This window comes from Enoplosus armatus, chromosome 17 (genome assembly GCF_043641665.1).
Source record: "Enoplosus armatus isolate fEnoArm2 chromosome 17, fEnoArm2.hap1, whole genome shotgun sequence".
Taxonomy (NCBI): domain Eukaryota; kingdom Metazoa; phylum Chordata; class Actinopteri; order Centrarchiformes; family Enoplosidae; genus Enoplosus; species Enoplosus armatus.
Genome location: NC_092196.1, coordinates 22,049,660 through 22,065,467, shown reverse-complemented (window position 1 = coordinate 22,065,467; position 15,808 = coordinate 22,049,660). Strand labels below are relative to the sequence as shown.

The 15,808-nt window shown below is 43.5% G+C and overlaps 1 protein-coding gene across 5 annotated transcripts; it reads left to right on the top strand.

Moving 5' to 3' along the window:
• The first annotated feature begins 662 nt into the window (after positions 1 to 662).
• On the top strand, positions 663 to 15,263 carry cdc27 (cell division cycle 27). Of its 5 annotated transcripts, none has more exons than XM_070922622.1 (21): positions 663 to 782; positions 3,149 to 3,224; positions 3,348 to 3,495; positions 3,761 to 3,886; positions 3,988 to 4,085; positions 4,525 to 4,670; positions 4,875 to 5,095; positions 5,476 to 5,575; positions 6,317 to 6,426; positions 6,881 to 6,980; positions 7,086 to 7,246; positions 7,310 to 7,359; positions 8,163 to 8,335; positions 8,511 to 8,663; positions 9,048 to 9,128; positions 9,621 to 9,748; positions 9,963 to 10,080; positions 10,194 to 10,322; positions 12,680 to 12,754; positions 12,885 to 13,046; positions 14,863 to 15,263. In XM_070922622.1, exons 1-21 carry the CDS (start codon positions 756 to 758, stop codon positions 14,944 to 14,946), a joined length of 2,466 nt encoding a protein of 821 aa, XP_070778723.1. In that variant the 5' UTR covers positions 663 to 755; the 3' UTR covers positions 14,947 to 15,263. The 5 variants fall into 5 exon arrangements, with proteins under 5 accessions (XP_070778723.1, XP_070778721.1, XP_070778724.1 ...); XM_070922620.1 differs by having other exon boundaries at positions 7,310 to 7,365; XM_070922623.1 differs by having other exon boundaries at positions 6,299 to 6,426.
• Positions 15,264 to 15,808: the final 545 nt, after the last annotated feature.

Below are 15,808 nucleotides of genomic sequence, written 5' to 3'. Positions count from 1 at the left end.
TGATACCAGACAATAAGTTTTTGATTGAAAATGATTTTAATAATTCATGGATTATCAAAATTATTATAATTAATCATTCGATTTTAATCCACAAATTGTTCGAGTACAAATTTCCTTGCAAGAACTCTAATTTGGTACAATTTACAGGCAAAGAGAGAGATAGAGAGACAAAGTTGAGAGGCAGCAGTTATTAACACTTTGGAAACTTCTAACAAGATTATTAGGAAGTAAAATAACACCTAAGTTCATGTTCCTGCTTCACCAGGATAGGAGGTGTACTGCAAACATCTCCAAACATTTCATTTTTGAATTCAGGAAAGTGTAAAAGCCTCAATTTGTGCTTATTTTTCAGTACATTTTTATCTATGAGTCCCGTCATATATGTATATACGTATATTTGTCCTTAACCCACCCCCATTAAATATCAAAATATCATTAACTTATTAAACTGTTTAAACCTTTTTCTTCCAATAAAATCATGTGCAAGAGAATGAGGCGACAGAACTGTTTCTTACCTGCTTTACATTAATTTCTCCAGCAGGGGGCGCAGCTGCTGCTTCGGTTCTTTCCGTTTGACAGTCGTTAATCTCCGCCCCGGCCTTCTACCCAGCTCGGTATTCTTCGGCTGGTAACGGTCGGTGTGTTCAAATCTTCGGCCGCAGCTCCGCCTGGAGACTGAAGTAACGTAAAGAAAGAGCCGAGAGGAAAGAGGGAGAACAGACGACAAGAACAGATAGACGGAGTCTCGAAGCGGAATGACGGTGCTGCAGGAACCTGTCCAGGTAAAAACACGTCTTCAGTTCGTTGTCATGAGCGGGGAGCTGAGTATTTATGAAGCCCGTGCTGCCTTCTCCGTCCCGGCCTCAGTGGTTGGTCCAGTCCGCGGTGTGAGAGCCATCCCCCCGCCACAGGCCCCGCAGCCCGCTGCTAACACCACAGAGATTTGTCGGTATTATTGGTGGTAAAAACCCGATCATTACAGTGTGGCACGGCTTGTCAGGGGGTCGTTTGGTTCAAGACGTTAACACAATGCTAGTTCGTTTGCTGTCGTCAGTTTGGTTACAGTTAAGATAGGAAATGCCAGACTCCTTTTAAAAATCTCTTAGATTGAGGTTTCCGTTGGGGTCTTTCAGAAAATAAACTCAGTGAAATAATTCTTGTGAGTTTTATGACTTGCTTGTTGCCCCACGTCGTTTCGGCATATAACCTGTGCATACATTGTCTTTTAGTTAGGTAGATAATCCAACATACATTTCGTATGTTGGTCTCATGGTCCTCCGCTTTGGCTGAGGTCAAACTGCGCTTCCCGAGGGCGGCAGTACATGCGTAAACAGTTATTAAAGTTTATATTCTGCTGAAACAAACTATGTCTGGTTGAATGCATGTATGCCGAATTTGTCAATGAACTGCATTGATTGGTTAAAGATCTGTTAAAGAGTTGTGTGTTTCTACTGATAAGCAAGGAAATACTAATCCGTTAGATTTTAAATTGAGTTTTGTATTATTAGAGTTGCTAATGCTAACAGTGGAGTTCTGTTAGCGGGCTAAAACCGTGGCTAACGTTTAGCCGCGCGGCTTCAGTCAGCAGAAATTCTCCTCTACAGTTCATAAGTAAACATAAACGGGTTTGGTGACAATCTGTTCAGTTTGTAGTTAAAGTCTGATTCCAGACCAGCGGCAGCAGTCAGGCTAAAGTTAACCAACAACTGGTTAGCCTCTGGTGCTAACGCTAACTAACGTCAGCTAGCTGCCAGTTAACGTGAACAATATTAGCCATCAGCGGGTTAGCTGCCATGTCAGCCAAAGTCAACCAACATTAACGTTAAACGGAGAACAGGAGAACCGACTGTAGTTCAGTCTGATGGTTAAGGTAGAGTCTGTATAAATATCTACTAATCACAGCTATATCTGTGACAGTATTACCAGAAATAGTATTAGCATACCATAATAAACTGACTGTTAATTAATGCAGTGTTGTGTTGACATGCAGGTAAGTGTGGTTAATCAAATTTTATAAACGTCATATAAACAATAAGTCTGGTTCCTTTGATCACAGTAAAGATCAATAGAAACTCAGTAAACACAGGTTGATCCCTGCTGCTGTCCATTCAGACACCAACTTACCTGTCTTATCACTGACCAGCTGTATGTAAACTTAGGCTGTACAGTAACCAGGTGATCACAGGTTAACACATTGACAGGTTTCCTGCTTTGGATTTCAGTCACTGTGTTTCTGTGTGGACACTGATGCCGTCAGCAGGTTGTTGGCTGGATTCACTTGGTTGATTAACATCTGCATACTGGTTATTCCTGTTGTTATTCCTCTGAAGTACCTGTATGAGGAGTTAGGGTCTGGTCATATCCTGACTAACAGTAGTAACACGTCTAACTGGTCTGTTACCTGTAACATCGGGCTTCGCAGTGTTACCTGTAACATTGGGCTTCACATCGGGCTTCGCAGCATTACCAGTAACAATTGGGGATTCGCAGGGTTACCTGTAACATCAGGCCTCACAGCATTACCTGTGACATTGGGCTTCGCAGCGTTACCTGTAACAATCAGGGATTTGCAGGGCTACCTGTGACATCAGGCTTCATAGCATTACCTGTGACATTGGGCTTCACAGCATTACCTATAACAATCGGGGATTCGCAGGGTTACCTGTAACATCAGGCTTCACAGCATTACCTGTAACATCAGGCTTCACAGCATTACCTGTGACCTTGGGCCTTACAGCGTTACCTGTAACATCGGGCTTCACAGCAATATTTCTGAATGTATAACAAATTATGCTATATCTATAGCTCTCTATGTGCAATACAATTCTGTGAATTTGTAAATTATATTTGTTTTTTTAGTTTTAGTAGCTTTTTTTGTAACTATTTATTGTTTTTATCTATTATATCTTGATTTTTTTGACTTATGTCTCTGCTATTGCATTATCCTGTATGCTGCTGTAACAATGCAAATTTCCCTGCTGAGGGATTAATAAAGGATTATTTTACCTGTAACATCGAGTCTGATGGTGTTCATTCAGTCTCTCTCTGCAATATGTGTCTCCATGTGATAATTAACAGAGTCAGGGGTCAGGACTAGTTGGTGTCTATCTGATATTAAACCAGTCTCCCTCTACCCCTCTGTGTTCAGGCTGCAGTGTGGCAGGCTCTGAACCACTACGCCTACCTGGACGCTGTTTTCCTCGCTGAGAGACTTTACGCTGAAGGTAACACCTGTCTGTCTGTCTGTCTACCTGTCTCTCTCTCAGTGAGGTCAGAGGAGGCCCTCTACCTGTTGGCTACATGTTGACCTGTCTGTCTGTCTGCCTGTCTCTCTGTCTCTCTCTCAGTGAGGTCAGAGGAGGCCCTCTACCTGTTGGCTACATGTTATTACCGCTCTGGGAAGCCCTATAAAGCGTACCGGCTGCTGAAGGCTCACAGCTGCTCCACACCACAGGTTCGATTCCTGTTGGCAAAGTGCTGCGTCGAACTCAGCAAGTAAGCACATACACACACACAGACACTCACACACTTACACACAGAGAACTAGGTAAAACGGTTTAATCTAGTAAACTAACCCATTTCATACCAGTTGAAACAGGGACATTTCATTGTCTAAACTTTTGTTAATGGAGCTCTTAATTAAAACACATTTAAATTGCTGTGGACTTCATTGGTCTCTACATGTATATCCACCTCTCTCTCTCTCTCTCTCTCTCTCTCTCTCTGCCTTTATGTCTTTCTCTACCTGTCTGTGTCGCAGGCTGGCTGAAGGAGAACAGGTTCTGATTGGTGGGGTGCTGAACAAACAGAAGAGTCAGGATGACATCATCACAGAGTTTGGAGACTCCGCTTCCTTCACGCTGTCATTACTGGGACACATTTACTGGTGATAAAAACAGTCCTCCTTGTCTGGAACTGGTGTTAATGATGTTTGACACACTGATTACTGACCTGTCTGTCTGTCTCCCGGTCTGTCTGTCTGAGCAGTAAAACAGATCGTGTTGCTAAAGGTGCAGAGTGTTTCCAGAGAAGTTTAACTCTCAACCCGTTTCTCTGGTCGCCTTTCCAGAACCTCTGTCACCTAGGTAACACACACACACGCACACGCACACGCACACACACACACACACACACACACACACACACACCCACCCACCCCTGGGGTGAGTCTTACCTGACAGTAAGGCCCTGTGCACACTTGGCATTAACATCCGTCTCCACGTGTCTCCAGTAACCACTTGTGATTGGATCTCACTTGTCTGTTATTGTGGCATTTTTTTCTTTTTGTTTCACACTTTAATGAGCGAGTGTGTACATACCTCCACTAACGCAGAAGGTGTCAATCTTCAATGTGGCCCAGGACACATTTGTGTACACACTGCTTAAAGAATGTCCTGTACATAGAGCTGTCCACTTGTTGCATGTTAATGCCAGGTGTAAACAGGGCCTAATTAACCTCATCATGTGATCATGTTACTTATATATATATATATATATATATATATATTATGGTCTGTGTTCCAGGAGAGAAACCAGATCCAGATCAGGTCTTCAGGTTGTCCTCTCTACAGAACTCTTCTATAGCCCCGCCTCCAACACCTGTTAGCCCTGCCCAGAACCCCTCCCACCGCCTAGACACTGCCCTCATGGAGACGCCCCAGGACACACTGGTACCTAATATCAACACACCTCTAATACTCTCTGAACACATGTAATCATGTAATTAGTGTGATCTGGTAATCATATTACTTGTGGTTATAATTGAGTAAGGGGATTATGGGTTTGGTTTCAGTCTGATGATGATATAAAGTAATCACATTACTGAGATGGTTCTTATCTGATCATCCGTATTGAAATATGGTTTTTATCTTCAGGAGTTGAATCGTTTGAATCTAGAATCGTCTAACGGAAAGCTGACTTCTGATTTGTCGGTTTCCTACATCGACTCCTCCCTCATCTCCCCGGAGACTGGCTCCCTATTGGGTAACACGGTTTCCATGGCGTCAGCTGGCTCCTTGTTGGCTAAACAGAACAAGCCCAAGAGTGGGCGGAGTTTACTGGGAGGACCTGCTGCACTCAGCCCGCTGACACCCAGGTGAGTTAGTAGCTGTACAGGCACAGCCACATTACACTTCCGTCCTACAAATATTCTATACGTATAAAGTTTCTCTCTCTGCAGCTCAACAGAGAAACACTGTAACTTTGAAATATCTCCACATGATGTGTTTATCTCAGACTGAAGCTTCATATTACACTTCAGAATATATTTTTATACACAGTTTAGATTCTGTCCTCCATCACTTCCATTAGAATCACATGAGTTCTGTTAATGTTCAGGATGAACAGGAGGAACGACTACTGTTTCAGTGTTCATATGAACACCTGACTATTTTTAAATGTGTCTTTTTAAAATGTGTAAACCCATCCTTTAACATCCCTATCATATGTTAACATTGACTGTGTGTGTGTGTGTAGTTTTGGCATCCTGCCCCTGGAGCCCAGCCCTGGAGACCCCACATATCTACAGAACTATTCAGCCACAATGGAAACCCAATCTACTGCTCCCAGCAAGAAGGTACACACACATTATACACACCCTGACAGAGACACACACACACCCCAGTCTTCTGGGTGTCCATATTTCAAAATCAAAAATTTTAGAACTCCACAAGACTTTTATTGTGAAGTTTCAGGATATTCAATGTTAAATCGGTGTGCATCTTTTGCTATGGTTTCCGGGTTGAGTGACATGTTTCCTCAAAACAGTGAGCAGCTGTGAGCAACAAGCATTACATCCTTCAGTGGTACATGTTCTCTCGTTTGGTGGGTGTGTCAGAGGTGTTACCCAATCAGCAACGACGCACCGTACTCGAAAAGAATGCAAAGAATGGCCTTCTCAGCTGCCATTGTTGCAACAGGGTGTTCAACGCACCACCTTTTCCGTTTAAATAAATGTTTTTCTTCGTTTTGCCCGGGCTGCACGCACCGCTGTTAACAGGTAAGTAGAGGGCAAAACACTGTATCCTATCATACATTGTTTTAGTTATCCAGCAGGGGGCGCTCAGTATGCATGCTAAACCTTCATAATAAAAGTCCCGTGGATTGTTTTTATTTTTACTCTCCGCCATTTACTGTTTGTCATATTTACACTCTGCTGCTGCTGACTTCACCTGTTCTCTCTCCTCACTTTTCTCTCTCTCTCTCTCTCTCTCTCTCTCTCTCTCTCTCTCTCTCTCTCTCTCTCTCTCTCTCTCTCTCTCTCTCTCTCTCTCTCTCTCTCTCTCTCTCTCTCTCTCTCTCTCTCTCTCTCTTTCAGTCCGTCTCCAGGATCAGTCAGTCAAAGTCTGTCTTCAGTCAGAGTGGAAACAGTAGAGATGTTCTCCCCATCCCCTTCAACCAATCACAGACCTCTGCCCCTCACACCAGGTAACTATAGCAACCAATCACTGAGGGCAGCATGGTGGTGCACTTACCTGTAAGAGGAACATGGCTTCAGCTTTTTGTCAGCTGGGACTGCATGTTGTCTGACCTATGCGCCAATCAGAAAGCAGCAGGCCAGACAAGCAGGCAGAGAGACAGACAGTTTATGTTCATTAAAGTCTGTCTGATTACGTGTTAGTTTGTTTTTGTTTATCATTCTTTCGAAAATTCCTGGCATGTCTGTGGCAACAGTCCGTCAAATGCAACCACAACAAAAGACGTTACAGTTAAAGACATTTAACAACAACAGCCAAGAATTTAGTACAACAAAATGCAAAACCTCCTCAAATCACAAGAGCTATACTGGAAGGTATGAACCCTGTACCTTCTTCCTGTCTGTCTTTCAGTGGTACCTGTCTGTCTAATGTTCTGTCTCTCTGATGACCTGTTTGTTTCTCAGTGGCTCCCCTCAGGTCCTCAGTCCCAGTATGTCTGGTCCTCCAAACGTTCAGCCCAGAAGAAGCTCCAGACTGTTTACTAGTGCCAGCTCTACTGCCAAGGTACTGCGCTACTACAGTAATATTGCAGTACTGTACTAGTAAACTAATACTGTTTTTGAAAAGTATTGCACTACAGCCTAATGACCTCCGTCTCTGTTACTGTAGGAGAACAGTAAGAAGTTAAAGATGAAGTTTCCTACAAAGATCCCCAACAGGAAAACTAAATGTAAATCAGCAAAGACGTCAAACAGCAGCAACCTGAATGAGAGTCTGGACATCCTGAGACTGGATCCCAGTCTGAGTCTACCAGACACCAAGATTCCCCAGTATCAGAGGGCTGCTGCAGGTACAAATACTACAAATAATATTAAAATACTGTAGCACCCCAGTCTCAGTTTACCAGACACCAAGATCTTCCAATGCCAGAGAGCTGCTGCAGGTGCAGGTCCATCCATTTTTCCGATGTGTATCCAGGTTAGGGTCATGGTAGCAGCAGACTTAGCAAGGGAGGATTAATTATACACAGTGTGGTCTGGGTCTCTGCTCTTGACTACTCCCAATAACTGATGTCCTCTCAACTATGACAGTCTGGTACAGCGTAATAGGACTGAAGGGCTCGTGGTAGTGGGCCTGGTATCCCATACTCCTGCAGCACCGGCCACACGATACCGGGGGACACGCTCATAAACCTTCTCCCCAACATATGTAGACTGGATGGACAAATTCTCACATTGTCACGACCTGGGGATCTGAGAACCCAAAGACAATATGCACGTCTACCTATACTGGCAAGCTGACTGCACCTGGCTCTTGGCTACGCTGTGCAAATTAGCTGCTGATAAAGTTACCTTCTAAATAACTTACTCAAGGAGTCTGCTGTTAATTTTTCCCAGTGTTTTTTAGTGCAACTGCGTGTCGCTATCCTGATGGACTTGTCAATCACAAGGTAGCCCCTCCCTAAAGCATACCCTGCTTTATCATCTATTTTACTCTAAATGGGACGATTATCTACTAAATGAACATCTTTGGTGTATTGAAGAAGACTTGAAACTAGATTGAGACCATAAACTCATTATGAAAATGTTTCCTGACGTAATAAATCAAGTGAGAAGTAGAGTCATTTTCTCATAGAATTCTAAACAATCGGACTTTTGCAACCAGTGGAGTTGCCCCCTGCTGGCCATTAGAAATAATGCAGGTTCAAGGCACCACCTTTAAGGTGCGTTCTCTATGTGTGTACAGACAGCGTGATGGCGTTGCTACGGGAACTGGGGCGTGGTTACCAGGCGCTGTGCTCGTACAACTGCAGAGAAGCCATCAACATCCTGACCTCCCTCCCTCCACAGCACTACAACACCGGCTGGGTCCTCACACACATCGGCAGGGCTTACTTTGAACTGGCTGAGTACACACAGGTAACACACCTGACGCATGGGAAACATGCCTCACACAAGTGACTCACCTCACATCTATATCTTCTGCTCTACCTGTGACAGTGGGAGTCAGTGAGTGACCTGATTAGTCTGCAGGGGGTGTATTTGTTTTTTGTTCAGGTGAGTCCCAATGACATGATGATGTGTTTGTTTGTAGGCAGAGCGTCTGTTCAGCGAGGTTCGAAGGATCGAGTCGTACAGAGTTGAAGGGATGGAGATTTATTCAACCACACTGTGGCACCTGCAGAAAGACGTTGCACTGTCCGCCCTGTCCAAAGACCTGACTGACATGGACAAGAACTGTCCTGAGGTAAAAACTACACTTGTCCAGAACTGTCCCGAATTTAGAACTATGGTTCAGCACGGGCCTAAAACACGTACTTTGGCCTTTCAGACTAGCCCGACTGAACCTGCCAGGTACTTTAACAAGATGAAGTTGCTTTGGAAAGACTTTCTCACACATAAAAAATAAGAAAATAAGAAACAGACCAACACAGAATACGGCATCACGTCCCACCACAACAGAATTTTCGAAAATAATCCGACCCGACACACGATCCATCTGGTTTGGGCCGGGTTGCTGAACTCTAGTTAGAACCCACAGCTTTCCACCATTCAAACTGTCGATCTTTGTTTCTGTCTGTCTCTCTGATCACCTGTCTCTCTCTCTGATCACCTGTCTGTCTCTCTGCAGGCCTGGTGTGTAGCAGGAAACTGTTTCAGTCTGCAGAGGGAGCACGACATAGCCATCAAGTTCTTCCAGAGAGCCATCCAGGTAAGCTGCTGTTACCATGGTCAAGATTTCTTAGACTTAGGGCTGCCCCCTGAAAGTCAAAGATTTGAATCATCAGTCGACTGAGAGTGAGCGCTCCTCACTTTCACGCTGTTCTCTAGAGTAAAATCATTCCACTATGTCAAGTCATTCCGTCCGCTTGGTGAAGATGTCTGCAACGGGTACAGGCAGCTGTGGACCTGGACCCAGGGTGAGTCCGAGTGAGTTGGAGGCAGCTGCCCGGTTCTGCTTAGAAGTGGTGAATTTACATCTCGCAGCAACTTAATATGATATAGTCTCTGGCTTTTGTTTATATTTAAAAAAACAAAACAAAGGTCGCCAGTGACATTGTGGTTATATCGCGTTTACATACCAAGGTCCTCCAGTACCCCAATTATTATTGCCTCTCTACCTGACTGTCTACTTGTCTGTGTCTCTTCTGTCCCTCTGGTTCTCTACCTGTTTGTGTCTCTCTCTGACCTGTCTGTCTCTCAGGTGGACCCTGGCTTTGCATATGCGTACACTCTGTTGGGTCATGAGTTTGTTCTGACGGAGGAACTGGACCGAGCACTCGCCTGCTTCCGCAATGCCATCAGAGTCAACAACAGACACTACAATGCATGGTACGGTAACCATGATGATCAACTTAGGTTACATACAGTGTACCACGCATATATACAACACATACTGAGTCAACACTAAAACGCATGGTAACTACAGTAAATATCATACTGTACATACAGTTTGTATCTATACGTATATTTACTCTACACAACACCATCAACATGCCATGTATGTGATGGTGTGTGTGTGTGTGTGTGCTTGTGTTTTTTTTAGGTACGGTCTGGGGATGATTTACTACAAACAGGAGAAGTTCAACTTGGCAGAAATCCACTTTAAGAAAGCTCTGAGCATCAACCCTCAGAGCTCTGTACTGCTCTGTCACATTGGAGTGGTATGTTAGCTTGTAGCATCCTCCATCCATAACAACTGCTCTGTTATCATGTAGCATCAATCCCTGTACTAGATTGAACAGTAATTGATTGGTGTGTGTGTGTGTGTGTGTAGGTGCAGCATGCATTGAAGAAGTCTGATGCGGCTTTAGAGACTCTGAACAGAGCGATCGGGATCGACCCCAAAAACCCACTCTGCAAGTTCCACCGAGCGTCCATACTGTTCGCCAACGACAAGTACAAGGTAATCAATACATCACCCTCGCTGTGACAGACTGTGTGTGTGTTATAGTAACTACAGTATACAGTTCATATACAGTGGGGTCCAAAAGTCTGAGACCACTAGTCAAGATACTTCTATTTTGCATTTGTTTGGAATGTAATACAATTTGTTTTCATTACAAATGATAATATCAGTTCACCAATTTGAGTGAAAAGTTGAATCTTTGAAAGATGTTCAGGAATTTCAGAGAATCTTAGTCTTTGGTGTGTCCCCCTTTTGCTTTAATGACAGCATGCGCTCCAGCTGGCATGGACTCCACAGGTTTATGCCAAACCTGGCGACCCATGTTATCATGATCTGACAATGTTCCAAAGGGCTTCTTGTGATGTCCCAGAAGGCTTGGCTTTCTGAGTCTTCAAGTGTCCCCATAAATAGTTCAATGGGGTTGAGGTCAGGTGACTGTGGAGGAAAGTCCATGACAGCCAGGACTCCTTGGTCTTTGGTCTTCAAGTAGTTCTTGCAAAGCTTTGAGGTGTGTTTGGGGTCCTTATCCTGCTGCAGTATGAATCCCTCTCCACAAAGATGCAGACCAGAGGGTACAGCATGTCTCTGAAGAATGGAGTGGTGCTTCTCCTTGGTCAGGGTGTAGTCGATTCACTGCAGGGGTCCAACTCCAGAGTAGGCAAACCCCCCCAGACTTGAATATTCCCACCACTGTGTTTCCCTGTTGGTTTGATCCACTGCGGTATCATTCTTTCTCCTGCTCGTCTCCTTACATACACCCTTCTGTTACTGCCAGAAATCTCTCGCTTGGATTCATTAGTAAATAGGACATTTCTTCATCCACAGTAAAATACTGCTATTTCTTAGCCCACCCCAAGAGTTTGGCCTTGTTTCCCCTTCTGAGAAGTGGTTTAGAAACTGCTACTGGTCCTCTGAGACCACTACAAGACAGCCTTCTTTTGACAGGACTTTTGCTGATTGGAGTGTGGTGTTCTTTATTTAGCAGATTGTGTATCTGTGATGAAGGTGCTTTTCTATCTCTTGGGGAACTAAGCTTGATGTGTTGATCTTCTGATGGTGTGGTCACTGTTGGTCTGCCTGATCGAGCTTGGGATACAACTGATCCCGTTTCTGCAAAGTGTTTTAGAGTTCCATGCACTGCCCCCTTAGAAACCTTTAGTCTGGCCATGTTTTGACTCTGAGAAAGCCCCTCTTTGCTCAGAATAACACTTTGACTTCTGACACTTTCACTTAGTTCTGATGCCATGTTTCCCACTATCACAATGCTACTTGGTGAGCAATGACCTGCTAGAAACTTGAGGCGCAGCCATATTTAGAACAGGTGAACACTGGCTGCAAGCTGAGTTCATTGAACGAGCCTCTGATGAGGAGATCAAATCAGTGTGTCATCTGAACGCATGCTTCGATGGAAGGACTTCTTGTGTTTTTAAATGTTTCAGAATCCTCAAACTTTGTGATTATTTCCAGGTTTGCATGAAAATATTTGAGATTTCCAATGTAGTCTCAGACTTTTGGAGCCCACTGTATGTGTGTGGATACATGTAACCGCCGTAACTATAATATAGTTTTAATAATAAGCCATTAAAAGTCAAACACCATGAGGACCTGTCTGTCACTGTGATGACCTGTCTCTTTCTCTGACCTGTCTCTCACTGTGATGACCTGTGTGTGTGTGTGTGTGTGTGTGTGTGTGTGTGTGTGTGTGTGTGTGTGTGTGTGTGTGTGTGTGTGTGTGTGTGTGTGTGTGTGTGTGTGTGTCTCTCTCTCTCTCTCTCTGCTGACCTGTCTCTCATCATGATGACCTGTCTGTCTCTCTTTCTGACCTGTTTGTCTCTCACTGTGATGACCTGTCTGTCTCTCTCTCTGACCTGTCTCTCACTGTGATGACCGTTCTGTGTCTCTCTCTCTGACCTGTCTCTCACTGTGATGACCTGTCTGTCTCTCTCTCTGACCTGTCTCTCACTGTGATGACCAGTCTGTGTCTCACTCTCTGACCTGTTTTTCACTGTGATGACCTGTCTGTGTGTGTCTCTCTCTCTCTCTGACCTGTCTCTCATCATGATGACCTGTCTGTCTCTCCGTCTCTGACCTGTTTGTCTCTCACTGTGATGACCTGTCTCTCTCTCTCTCTGACCTTTCTGTCACTGTGATGACCTGTCTGTCTCACTCTCTCTGACCTTTCCGTCTCTGTGATGACCTGTCTGTCTTTCTCTCTCTGACCTGTCTCTCACTGTGATGACCTGTCTCTCTCTCTCTCTGACCTGTCTCTCACTGTGATGACCTGTCTGTCTCTCACTGTGATGACCTGTCTCTCTGACCTGTCTCTCACTATGATGACCTGTCTCTCTCTGCAGGCAGCTCTTCAGGAGTTGGAGGAGTTGAAACAGATCGTTCCCAAAGAGTCTCTGGTTTATTTCCTCATAGGAAAGGTAACAGACGTCAGCTGATCCACTTTGACCTTTGTCTGTTTAACCCCGTCATGTCCAATGGATTCAGCTCTGGTTATCTCTCTGAACCTCCACCTGTCTTTCTGCCTGTCTGCCTGCCTGCCCTCCTCAGGTGTATAAGAAGCTGGGTCAGACTCACCTGGCTTTGATGAACTTCAGCTGGGCAATGGATCTGGACCCTAAAGGAGCAAATAACCAGATCAAAGAAGCTATTGACAAGAGATACCTGCCAGAGGACGAAGGTGAGACAGGTAGACACAGAATGATTGATGATGTGAGAAGGGTACACACACAGGTCTCAGATCAGTCTGTAGTGGTGAGTTTGGGGCAGTGATTGAAGAAGTACTCTTTCGTTGAAGTATCCAAAGTATAAAGTACTTGTTATGCAGTAGAATGGCCCCTGTGAGTTACTTTACTGCATTATTTACTGTGCAGGTGGTCACATGTCCTGTCTATAAAACCTGTAACTCCAGCTTTCAGCTATACTACATACATATACTATAGTAGAAAGTATTCTGAAATATACTTCAGTAAAAAGTACAAAGTAGCATAAAATGGAAACTGCGATTGGTCAGTCTGTTTGTGATGTCAGCGGTTGTTGATGATGAAGACGATAAAGGTGCCACCTCCACTGCACACAAAGCCAGAGGGGGGAGCGTTTCAGAAGCGTTTGTTGACTTGCTCAGATTTAGTTGATTCGATAATTTTTCCTTGATTTGGTGCTTCTACCATGGCTAAGTAGTAGGGTCGCAAATTTGCTTTTAACCTGATTTAGGTCGGGCCAATCACAACCGTTTATCTAATATGGGGCAGTTTAAGCACTGTTGTAGCATTTTCGCGAACAACCAAGATGGCTGCCACTGATGTGGAACGTTCTGAATCTATCGTGTCAGTATTAAACAAATTGAACAGTAGTTCACATTGGCACAGGCCTTTTAGTCTAGGTTCCAGACTAATCTGCGTTTGCGAATTGGTGTGGCGAGGCCCGGCTAGTTGAACACATTAACAATCAATAATTAATTAATTAATCATTAAGAATTTATAAGATACAAAACATGTCTTTTTTCATTTTAAGTTTAATTTAAACAATTCTAGTAGCACATTACTTATGTGAAACATTATTTCTCAGTATTGGGTTGCTGCCAATACTTGATCCGATATATTTACATTCAGTTTGATTGAATGTGTATCTGACACATTGAAATAACTGTAGCCTTCTAAACTTGGCTCACCTTATTATTCAAGAGCTACTTGATCCAAATACTGAAGGTCCTGAATCAAAATTATAAAGTTGATCAGCTTAAATTATTGGTATGATGAAGATTTAACTGAATGTGACTCCTAAAACTGATGTGACGCGATCTGCTAGAGAGAAGACGTCTCACTCTGTTGGACTACAAAAACACCTTTACAGTGGTGTGGGGAGTGATGCCTCCGTTACCTCATAAACAATCTTTGGCAGAGTACAACACCGGCTCTCAAAGAGCACACAAACACCACAACAGCCAGCTATAGTTTGGCCTGCCTTCAACTTAACTATGAATTAATGTTAATTAGCAGCTGCTGATACGACTGTACGAACGTTGAAAGCTTTGTTACCATCGCTTCGAGCATCTGTGTATTTTACCAACTCGGGTGTCAGAGTCAAGGACAGTTGTGTATATATATTAGGATATAATATAACATGATGTAATAAAACAGGATATAATATATCATGATATAATTAAACAAGATATATAACATGATAGAATAAAACATGATATAATATAATATAACATGATATAATATCTTGGGATATAATATAAAGTATGATATAATATAACACCATATAATGTAATATAATATATCAGGATATAATGTAACATGATATATTATAACATGATGTAACAGGATATTAACCCAGCTGGACTCCGGTGGTCCATTGGAAAAAAGGCGTTGTATTCTTCTCTCTGACCATCAGACAAATCAATAAAACGCACCACAATTAATACATTTGAATCAATCAGAACCAATCACTGTGAATAAAACTGACTCCTGTCTCCCTCTCTCCTCCTGTCTCTCTGTCTACCTGTCTGCTGTTAGCGGCCGAGGTGGACGACAGTCAGGACAGCAGTATCATGACGGACGCTGACGACACACAGCTCCACACGGCTGAAAGTGATGACGTTCTTTAACCTCGCCCTCTCCATCTATACCCCCCACCCCACCCCCCCACCGCTTGAGTCAAGCCCCGCCCCTTGCTCTGATTGACCGGAGGAGTATTGTTGCTAGGCAACATTCTGACAGACAGATCTTCAGTTTAGCTCCACCCTGACCATCTTCCATGCCCTCTGATTGGCTGAAACAGACTGGCTGCTGTCCCGAACCCCGCCCCCTGCCCCCTCCTCTTCCTCATATGTCATCGAGCTTGTTCTCTGACATCACAGCTGTTTTTTATGTTCTTTTTATCATCGTTATGGAAATAAATCAATAAAAACATAAACCCTGCCCACCGCTGTCTGTCTTACTTCCTGTTAACAATAGCCAATCACAGCAGCTCTTCACTGATTGGTGAGGAGTGAGACAGACAGCCGAGAAATGAGACAGACAGGTGAGCTATATAGATAGATAGATGTATGTTGTTTCTCTCTGTGCCTTCTTTCCAATGAGCTTCAAGAGTTCTTCATAAACACACACGTCTTCAGAGTTTCTCTTCACCTGTTTTGTGAATCCAGCCTAAGGAGGATGACAGTTTTTAACACTAGTGTTAATTTTGATTTTAGTCCTGAGATCAAAAGTCCATGCTAATTTTAGGTGTGACTTACGTTGTAGTCGAGACAAAGAATGAACATTTTAATCAAATTGAAAACTAATTTTAGTCTGAAAAAATGAAAAACAGTTTGTATGATGAAAGTTTCTGTTCTGATTTCATTTTATTATGAAACAGTCCAGACATGAAACATTGCATATTCATTTTTAACCAACAAGATGCGACAAAGGAATAAATGAAACATGCTGTCTTTACAACAGAGTCTTATTGTTCACAATAGTCTCCTG